Source organism: Zingiber officinale, chromosome 8A (assembly GCF_018446385.1).
Source record: "Zingiber officinale cultivar Zhangliang chromosome 8A, Zo_v1.1, whole genome shotgun sequence".
In the NCBI taxonomy this organism is placed as follows: domain Eukaryota; kingdom Viridiplantae; phylum Streptophyta; class Magnoliopsida; order Zingiberales; family Zingiberaceae; genus Zingiber; species Zingiber officinale.
The window spans coordinates 32,747,277-32,758,328 of NC_056000.1; the positions used below are offsets into that span (position 1 = coordinate 32,747,277).

Sequence of the window (11,052 nt, forward strand, 5' to 3'; positions counted from 1 at the left end):
TCCCTCCTTGGTTTGTGTTCGAATAAATAGTGTGATTTCATATGAATATTTCTCAATATTAAATATATTAAACCATAAAATGTACCATCTTTTTATACTTAAATCACCCCTGGGACTATTACATAACAGCAAAATATTTAAATTGTCACTCTTACCATTTGAATCTTAGCGATGACAAATTTTATAGGAATTTTTTCTTCTAAATAAACTTTTTGATTTATCACCAGTAAAGAAATTTTGATAGGTTGATTATCATTACTAGTTGGATTTATCAATTTTTTAAATACTTAAATTAATTTTTAATTAATATTTATTTAAATGCTAATATATTTTATGGTTCTTAAAAATAATATAACAGTTTGCAATAATAATGAGACGCTATTTTTTTATTTTTTAATACTAAATTTTGGTTTAAACTAATTCTTAAAAATTATAATAGAATGTATTTTTTATATTTTATTTTTAAAATGATAAATATCCATTTATGAGTTTTTACAGTGTCTACCTTCGGACTCGATCCACTAACTGAACCCGATACCCACCGACCGTCTCCTTCGTCCTTCCCGGAGTCGAGATCCCGCGAAGTGCGATCTCAATCCCACCCGTCGCCGGCGAAGATCGAGGAGGCGTCGTACGGAGAGTCCGAGGAGGTGAACTTCGCCTCCGATCGGAGGTGCGTCGCCCTTCCGAAATGCTAGATTCTATTTTTAAGCATATTGTCTGTAGATTTATGGGCTCGCGTTTTTGATAGATCTAGGTTTTTTTTTTCTGTTTGTTGAGTGATTGGATCTAGGTTTCTTCTTCGAATCTACGGGTGTTTTTTGATGTTTATTATCGTGTTTTGTTATTCCACATCGATCAAGAATTTTTCTTCCTCAGCTTTGATCTCTCACGGTAAACACATAGTCACTTTCCTGATCCAATTTCGTTGAGAAAACTCCATCTGATTGTTTGACTGTTTTCGTTGCCAGAACTGCATTCGTGTTCATTCTTCTACGAGCTTGGTTAGTCAACGCGGTAGTATGCTTCTTGCTGCAAGATAGTTTGCAGAAAAAAAGACAGGATGATTCTGGACGCTGCTTGCTTTTGAAGAGAAACGACAGTGAATTGACATGCTCCGTTAATGGCGATGTCGCAGAAGGGGTTCTCCTTCTTCAGAAGCCTTGGGTGGTTTGATGCTAAGAACAGTGATTTGCTCAGTAAACAGGAAGCTTCTCCATCTCTGAAAATCCAACTCGACAAAGAAATATATAGGCCAGGTGACACATTTATAGCTACGGTTGAAATATCTACCCCACAAATTTCAAACAGTCATCCTGATGGACAGCATTGGACGAACCAAATTTCTTCATTTTTACTCGATAACTTTAGTTATGAAATCAAGGGTGTTGAGAAGCTGGATTCTCAGTGGTTTGCAACTCAAAAGCCTTTACCTGGAATAAAACAAAGGAGAGGCAAGTCCCTCTTGCTAATTTATACATAATATTTATGCACTATGAGATGCTTGCTGCAATATACACTCAACTGCTTCTCCCTTTCAACTCACTGGATTTGGAGACAAAGTTTTTTTTATTGTTCTTTGCTCTATGCACGGTAAGTAGATCATGATTAACCATGGAAACATTTCTTGATCACCAATCCACTTAAAAGTCTTCAACTCTTTGTAGATTTTCTTAATGAACTTTTATTTCCTATGGTAATTAGGATTGATTTGAGTGTCTTTTTTGCTACCATTGGAGATTGTTCTGAAAATTGATTGGGTGTTCCAAGGGGAAAAATACTATTTTCCTGAGATTATTCTCGAAGACAATTTAAATTTAGCAGACATCCAATAATTTTATTGATCTCAATGATTTCTGAAGTTTGTTGGCAGCCATTCTTTAGATGTTTTGGTACATAAATCAATATTTTGGCCTAAGTAGAGAACAAGTATGTTTTTATTACTATTACGTGTGCTTCATACATCTATGAAGAATGATTATTTACTTAATGTTTGACCTACTGTTTTACAGGTGAACGTTTGTTTATTGATTGTACAGCGCCATCAATTGTTTCAAAGGTGATGATACCTTCTGGGTGCAGCAAAACATGTAAGCAGTTCTATGCAGATTTTAAATTTTCTACATAGATGCAACTGAGGACAAATATGAATTATCGATACGTTGCTTCTATTGTTTGACCTGTATTAGTATGTCTGAGTCCTTGCCATTTTTGAGATACTTGAAATTGAAAGCAATATTATGTGGAATGGTTTTGTTCTTTTCTTTTCTGGGTAATGCTTTTATGATCAATTTTATTTTCAGCTCTCCTATCCTGGGTGATATTTTAGTTGGAACAAAATTTGCTCATATATCTGTCTTCTCTTTCTAGATACTGCATAGTAGGAGATATAATAAACTAGTATCACTAGCCCACTCCTGTCTGTGTGAGTTTATTTATGATGTGCTAGACTATGAACTGTGAGCACCTTCTGCAAGCTATCTCCAAATAAACGAGAACTAAAGACAAACATAATGAGAACTAGGAAAGCAAACAATTCATGTGTATAATACTTTATGAGATTGCTCTAGTTCTCAGAGCTCAATGATTCAATTTATAAAACATCAGGAAAATTTTCAAGCTGCATTGCAATTTGATATCCATAAGTTCCTCCACCTCTATGTGTTTCCACAGTTTCAATCATATCTGGCACAAGTTGTCTGTTGCATTTACCTTGTCACTTTTTCCATGAAACTTATTTGCTGCATGCATCCATGCACCTTTGTCCATCAAAAGTTGCTACAATGGAAAAAACTGATTGATGAGGCTAACATTTCACTTAACAAAGAAATTAAGATGTACTACCAAGTCTAATTCTTTCGATGAACTTTTATAGTGAAAAATCATTTGACAAAAAGAATGACACTTAGTTCTCGTGCTTCCCCTCCCTCTCCCTCTCCCTCCCCCCATTCATTATATGCCAATCTATTTTTGGTAGTAGAGGAATTCTATATATTTCACTTGAATGATAAAAATCATAAGATATTTTCTTTCCTGTTGGATTGTTAAACAACTTATGCAGATATGGTACGTATTGAGCTGCCGCAGATTTTGCCACCATCTTACAGGGGTGTAAGCATTCGATATATCTATTATGTCAGAGTTGCTATTTCTGGAAGGTGGCTTGGATTCGAGAACAATGATCATAGTGTAGGGTTAACATATGATTCAATTCAAGTGGTTAGTTTCTAAATCTTGAACTTACTTGTATAGTGAAATTTTTCATTGGATGAATGCTTCTTATCTTGATATTTTTAATTAAATTATTATATGAAAACTGATTATTACCATTCCACACTTATACTTTCCTATTTCATTATGACAATTGTATGTTTTGAAACTTTTAGTCTTGGATTGCTACACCTTTGATAAAAGCCACCCATCCTCAACTTGTTCATTTGGTTGAGGCTCTGATGCTTTTGCTTGAGGAACAGTATATATGGACTTATTTTACATCTGATACTGTGCTGATTTTTTTTTTTGTCCTTCCTAAATATTTTTACTTTAACATCATTAGTCCTTTATTTTATCTCCTTATCCTTAATTTTGCTCAATAGCGTAGACCCCTATTCTGGTTCCATATTGAATAAAAAGTAAAAACTTACGCCTTACAACTCAGGTGCTCAAAACATAATCTTGCACTGAAAAATTTGTTGGAATGTGTTCTGACGATGAGCTTCAATGATCAATTCTTGACATATTCTTGCTTTGTAACTTTTTTTTTGGTTAGTATTTGCTGTGGAAGTGAATGCTTTTCTGGGATACTCATTTTCATCTAGAAAAACTACATTATGGCAATTCTAAAAAAATCTATCTGGATTCTACTTTCCTCTATGCTCCTTCATCTCCTCTTGTTTTCTGGTACAATGAGTTAGCGTTGAAAGCAACTTTATCCATCATCTATCTGTCCTATTGTCTTCTAAGATTGTCAGTCCAATTTGTGCCTTCAATTGCTAGTCTCATCATGTGGCACCATTCAAAGAGATTATAAGGAGCATGTTTGTTACGTTAATCCTAGTTTGTCTAGGAACTGCAATCAATTGAGACAACTGGAGATTAGGTGTCATTTTAAGCCAGCCAAACTTTTTGTTAACACAAAGGGTTATGTTCTCTCACAAGAGAATTATATCTTTGGCCTTAAGGTAGCAATTGCGTCTTTAATGGAAAGGTAAAACTGAAAGGAAATCTTTATACTATTTTGTTCTGGTAAGAATGGTATTTTTTTTAACACGTTTTAGTGCAACTAAAGCTAGAAGATTAATTTTCCAACTCTTCGATGTTAGCTTGTTTTTGTCTGGCTGCATATGATGCCATTGGATCACCACGATGCTGTTAATAATGTTTAGATCATTCAACTATCTTGTTTATAGATAAAACTGTGCTTGCCACATTCAAGCACAAATCAGCAGACTGATTAACCTGGTTTTGCCTAATGATGTACATTTTGGGGCACATCAATTTTGCAGGAAGCTAAAGCTCCATTGCAGATGGTGATTTCACAGAAGAACAACAACTGTTTAACTCAAGAAGGTGACACACCATGACATTCTTCTTTATACTGGTTCATTCTAACTAGTGAGATGTTGTTTCTGTTTTCTCGTTGCTATCCTTTTTTATTTGCACTTATCTTGCTCTGCAATTTACTAGAATACAAAATAATTTCCTTGATTTTTTTGTTGTGTTTGTTCAAAGATCATTTTAGGAGGCACAAGTCTTATGTTATCTTGCTCAACAGTTAACTAGAAACAAAATAATTTTGCTATTTCCTCATTTTTGTTGTGTTTATTCAAGGATCAGTTTAAGAGTCACAAGTCTTATGTTCAGGTTTCTAATATATTCTGTGAAATGATTCTACTGCCTATGCATTCCTTGGTTTATACTTTTTTGGAAGAAAATGTTAAAAGCTCATGCACATGTATACTACCTAAGGCATTTACCATTCCCTTATATTATGAGTTTTCACTTGAAATTTGATCATTGGGAATATATTGTATTTTAGATCACTTAATTTATACTCTGACCAAACTTAGAAGCAAAAGTAACATGTGGATGACCCTAAGATCCAGTCTTTGTGTACCAATTTGAAATGTTGAAACAGAAAACTTATTCATACACACACTTGTCATTATAGCAAGTCTACATGTATCTGTTGCTTTTTTTTAATGTCTCTTTCATTTAGCTCATGCAATAGACCTAAGATTATAACAAGTGGTCGTGAGCATTTCGTGTGCATTCAGGATATTATGTTCTATAACTGTGCATGATATGACCTTAATAGGTTGGTTGGTTTTATATCCCATAAAACACATTTGCATATAATTCCAATTTTATTTGATTCTGTTAATGGCAGCAGCAGACAATGATCAAAATGATATTTGAATCTCAGGAGAACTACCAAATGCAGCTGATCAGTTGGATATATTTTGGAAAGAGAAAGATGCAGATGCTGAATGGGTATGCATTATTAGTCGTACAAAGAGCGCATTGCTTTCTAATATATTTGCTCTTTGCACTATTCTTGGCAAAAAAGAAAAAGTGTAAAAAGGTCTCAGATTGTTATTTTGGAGATATAACCATCCCCTTTCTCTAACATCATGCTCTTATTTAGAATGAAATATTGACTTTGTGCTGCCTTTTTAGGTTGGCAATTAATTCTGCAACAAGCCACTCATAAAGATTCTAAATATTGTGTTTTTGGTAAAGTTTTTATCATGATATTTTCCTCTCCTTTGGTGGGGATTATTTGACAAAATTTTAGGATTTCCTTTTTCTTGAATCTTAAAAGAGGTGGTTCTCTGCAGAGTATTTTATTTATTTTGAAAAATTATATAAATCAACAGGGTCTTTCCCCTGGTTAAGCAAGAAGTGACCTTTTTCCAAAAAAAATCATAGAATTTTAATAGATGGCTCAAATCTATCAATACTTTTTGTGTTATTTGTCTTGCTCAAAGTCCTTGGGAAGATGGGTTTCAAATACACAGGTATCACAAAATTGAATAATTTTTGGTGTTTTTTCTTTAAAAACTCTATCCCTTTGCAGATTCGGGTCAATGAAAATATAGATGTGGTGGAAGAAGGGTATGATAGCTCAAAGGATGAAGTTTCTTCCATTTCCTCCTACAATCCCAACAGAGGAAACACTGATCTGCCTTATCGCACTTTGTCCTTGCAATCAACTGCATCAAGGCTGTCTAACAATGATTTTCATCAATTACAATCTGAACGCACAGTTCGCTCCTATGTACCTCTTACTCAGCTTTCTGTGGCAGAGGTCATGGATGATTCTGGTGAAGGTATTCATATATCTTCAACAGTTGTCAGAGTTGTTTTCTCAGATACTGTACACTTTCTTGTTTATCTTTCATTTCTTCCTTTTTTTCCCTCATATGTAGGGAACAAAAATTATGCTGAGAATAGGCTAGCAAAATGGGAATTTTTGTTTGATTGGGGAAACTTTTGTTCTTCATGTAGCAAAAAAACATTAATGAATTACTAACATTTTTATGTTGTACAAGCTTGATTGCTTCGTATTTGAATCCTGTCCATATGCCTTGGGTGTATATTTGCTGTCTACCATTAACCATCATTTTCCTTTCATATTAGTAGAGCATGATTTTTTTAATTATACAAATTTTTTATGAAGATTATCATTCCAACAGGTGTTATTTTACCGCAAGATAAGCCAAATGATGCATTATATACTCCCTCTTCTAGTATGCAAAGAAGCTATCAAGATTTTGAGTTCCATAAAAATGATACAACATTACCTCATACACCTAAACCTGTTGAACCTTCGTTGTGTAAGTTTTCCTAATTTTTTTCTTGAGTTTCAATTGATGGTAAGTAATCTCCAACATCCATTTCATGCAGCAGAAGGCTTTGTTCATGGAAGGTCTTACAATATCAGAATTGATGACCGAATTTTGCTTAGATTTTCTCCTAAAAACACCAATTCAACGTATTACTTTGGTGACATGGTAGGTAAATTTTCAGTGGGTTCTATAGTTAATATTTCTAATGATTAAAAAAAATGTAATCTCTCAACAGATTGGTGGCACTCTTACTTTCTTCCATGGAGGAATTAGAAGTTGCCTTGAGGTCTGTATATTTTTTCCGTCAACTTTATCTTTTTCAATAAGTGTCATGTCTAATCGATGAGCATTTCCAGGTTGCAATAACCTTGGAGATTGCAGAAACAATCAACCAACGTTTTGTTCATCCTTCAAGGAGGAGCTCACCTACAATTATAAAGGTATTTCTTCTAGGAGTAATTTTGGATATGTAAATCATGCAATTGGTTGATTATTACCTGTCAAGGATTGATTGTTCCAAGTTGCTTAAATGCTAGTCTTTCTGAATGGCTATGGTCATTCATGCTTATTAGAAAATTTTGTTTGCAACAAAACCAAGGATCTTTCTTTAGTATTTTTATACAAATTTCTGAAAAAAATTGAACCTCTTTCCTCTTATCTATTATAGTATTTAGCACTCTCAATGCTGTAGGCTTGCATAGAATTATTTGGCTCGGTAAGATCCATGTAGCCAATCCAAAATAATTTTTTGTAGGATGAGATAATCAGATGAAATGCAAAGGGATTTTGTAGGATGGAAAATTTTGGCCACCTTTGATTTGTGCAAATTTTTTATTTTAGGTTGTAGTATTTTGAAAATAAAATAAAGTCATTAAAAATTTAAAAGGAAAAATATTTATCATATCATTCACCTCTATTAATTCAAATGTGTCAAAAATAATAATTCTTTTTAATGTTTATTTTTTAAGAAAATTTTCCAACCAATCAATCAAGACCTTAGTTCAGTTGGTGGATTCCATTAGCTATGAGGAATACAATAATGCAATTGTATCAAAGAATTCTCCTCCTAAAAAAGTTAACTTCTTTGTACGCCTATTAGAAACTTATTTTTACAGTTTGCTTACTGGTAATTGATTGAGATTTCGAGGCCTTTTCCAGATCGTAGAGTTGCTTGCTTACTGCATGTGACTGAAATTTAAAATTATTCTTATTTGCCATTCATCAAGGATAGGTGTAGACGTGTAGTTTTAATTACCCTTTTCAAGTACAATTGAATAATAGTCGAGTAATCTTGAATAAGAATCATATGCATTAGCTTTTGCACTAAATACTGTTTACTCATGCTAGATTCACACCATTCTGGTTATTTGTTTGTTCTATCTGCTGGATGTATGAATTCAAACATGCAGATACTAAGTGAGCATCAGGAGGTAGTTGCTGATTTGGTTCAGACAAGCTTTCTCTTCTCAATTCCTATCGATGGGCCAATGTCCTTCTCGACACCAAAGGTATCCGTGCAGTGGTCGCTTCGCTTTGAGTTTTTCACCACCCCCAAGGATTTGGATTTAACTAGGTAATGCCACAACATAACATTTATATTGTAATGTAGTCAGAACAATTGCAACCATAGCCTTCTACTACTTATTCGATTCCTTTCATTGTTTGCTGCTCAGTTTGTGCATATCAACGTAGATGCATATTAAAGTTTCCCATGAATAAAGTTAAAGCTTTCCATGTATAGTTTTGGATTCCTTTGCGGTTCGAAAATTTCAGGATTTTTTTTTAAACTTGCATTTGTTCTGTTCCAACAAATATAATATCCTCAGCTGACTAGACATTTTCGCTGACATTATAATGCTATACACAAAATCCATCCTGATTTCTTAAATATAATTAATTTAACCGAATTGCAGGTATGAGCATCCTCTTCTCGTGGAGGAAAGAGAAAAAGGCGAATGGGTTATGCCTATAACAGTTCATGCACCTCCATTAAGGATTCAAACTGCACGGGAGAAGAATTTATCTCTTGGAAACCTATTTCATTCGTAAAGGTCAGCAAAGCTTAAAATATTCATATTAAGTTTAAACACATTGTAAACAAAAGTGCTTTTTAATCATGTTCTAATATGATATGCCAGCATGCCTAGCTGGTAGCCGGTAGTTTTTTTTTTTTTTCATTTCCTGCCTTTACCTGTTTCCCTATCTGCTTTTCTGGGAAATGAAGATGGTGAAACTGAGTGAGTATGTAGGTGTTGAATTATAAATAAAATTCAATCTAATCTGAATTGATTCGGGTATTTAAAAAAGTTGAACCTTGAAATCCACAGCTATATGAAAAAAAATCATTGGATTAGTTTTTTTTTTTTTTTTGCCTAGTTCTAGACCTGAATATAATCTGTCTCAAAAAAAATGATGTTCCCTTTTTACTAATCTGTTTTGAGATGTCAAATCTTCCCTAGCGTAAATTATTCTGTTTCTGAATTAGTTTAATTGAATGTCGTGTTTGTTTTAGTTCAATATCTGAACTGGCCAGTTCAATCAGTTAAACTATAAGCCGGAAGCAAAATTGATCTACTTCCACTAAAAGAAAGAATCACTTGACTCACTAAACAAGCTTAACCTAAGGACATCTTTCTTAATGTTCAATTGTATAAACAAGCTTGACCTAGTGTAAATTGTTCTGGTTCGGTTAAAAGAAAAGCATCTGATTGAACTTAATAAGCAAGCTTCACCTAGTCTAGGTATATCCTTCTCGATGTCAATTAACAAAACAAGCTTAACCTAGTCTAAGGACTATTCTTTTGATTTGTTTGGTTCATTAGAATAGCTATATTCTATTTCCTATGAATTCCAAATATAAAAACTCCATGGAGTTGTAATTCCTAATCATAAACAATAGCTATCCTTTACTACTAAATTTTAAGAATAATTATGCCTTTTCTATTTCTTTAAAAAGCAGTTATTCTTTCTCTATTCAACTCTCTAAATGATAAGATATATAGTATGGACCAAAGCAAAGTGAGTTGATAGAATTAGGTAGTGTGATTATGTTAAACAAGCTAAGCGAGTCAAGCTAGATGGATTGGATCGACCAAATATATTTGATAGCAGACAAGTTAGTCATGTTAGTTGGACCCAATGTTCGAACCGTCAATTAGTACGAGCTAAATGAGTGGGTTATATTATTCATATAATAATATTTTATTATTGTAAAGACTATTCTTTCTTTCTTTATTATTTATATTATTCATATAAATTAAACATAATAAGCACAGTAAGAATTCAAATGAAGTTTTTATTTTTTCCCCATAAACTTCGGAATATAAATTCTATTATATTCCTTATCAATTTACCATTCAGAATTACAGAACATGTGTTATTTCCTTTGAACTCAAAACTATTTTCTTTTCATCCTTTTTTTTAGGCAAAGCATCGAGGCGTGTGTTGATCCAACATTGGAACTTATCAAAATACCAATCTGGGTGAAGGAGCATCACACGGCGACATCTTATATTCATTCACTTCACCACTCACATATATTATGCTGAATTCGGTGTTCTTATAATTTTTTTTTCTTGTTATAAACAATTTCTTTTGCCACACATTTTTTCCCTGGTAATTCTAACACAAAATACTATAATGTTCTTTTCCATGTTTCCTTGGTATATTGCACATTTGTCGGTCGCATGTTGAATGTGTTATTATTTATTTTTTGTGCTTCTCTTTTTTCTATTCTATTAAAATATTCCACTTATTTAAATAATTTTCTCTTGTTGTCCTGTATTTTTAGGCTCTGTTTATTTCCACTGAGATGCTAAAGGAAAGTGGGACGGCAAAGGATAAAGGTAGTAGAGGTGGGGAAGTGAGCCAATTTAACCATGAGTTAATTTATCCATGAGTAGGTATGTGAAAGATGCTTGTTTTGAAATTTATTATTAAAAAAAAAAAGTACCTATCAATCATTAGAAAATGCATTAATTAAGAAGAAGAAATGGTCAGAATGTTCATGCTTAAAATTTTCAATAATGAATTGTCTTTGCTTGATAATAATAGGTTAAACAATAAACCTATTGGTTTACATATTTTTCCTACTCAATTATTGGGCCTTCGTAAATTCATAATCATCAACTCTTCCATGATCTTACACATTTTAATATGTATCAAGTGAGAGTTTGGTTGTCCCAGGGCAATGGTGTGATAG

General features: G+C 33.1%; 1 protein-coding gene across 1 annotated transcript; it reads left to right on the top strand.

Moving 5' to 3' along the window:
- Positions 1 to 500: 500 nt before the first annotated feature.
- On the top strand, positions 501 to 10,538 carry LOC122008355. Its single transcript, XM_042564071.1, has 14 exons — positions 501 to 673; positions 972 to 1,454; positions 2,013 to 2,090; positions 3,062 to 3,219; positions 4,506 to 4,569; positions 5,426 to 5,493; positions 6,080 to 6,332; positions 6,699 to 6,839; positions 6,910 to 7,016; positions 7,087 to 7,137; positions 7,208 to 7,291; positions 8,261 to 8,424; positions 8,765 to 8,902; positions 10,276 to 10,538. The coding sequence occupies exons 2-13, from the start codon at positions 1,124 to 1,126 to the stop codon at positions 8,898 to 8,900; spliced, it is 1,635 nt and encodes a 544-aa protein (XP_042420005.1). The 5' UTR covers positions 501 to 673; positions 972 to 1,123; the 3' UTR covers positions 8,901 to 8,902; positions 10,276 to 10,538.
- Positions 10,539 to 11,052: the final 514 nt, after the last annotated feature.

Excerpts from the sequence above, each read along its gene's own strand:
- LOC122008355 (XM_042564071.1), top strand. The coding sequence starts at position 1,124 with ATGGCGATGTCGCAGAAGGGGTTCTCCTTCTTCAGAAGCCTTGGGTGG. Across the intron at positions 2,091-3,061 it reads TTCTGGGTGCAGCAAAACAT|ATATGGTACGTATTGAGCTG; the intron begins GTAAGCAGTTCT and ends CAACTTATGCAG. Across the intron at positions 6,840-6,909 it reads ACCTGTTGAACCTTCGTTGT|CAGAAGGCTTTGTTCATGGA; the intron begins GTAAGTTTTCCT and ends CATTTCATGCAG.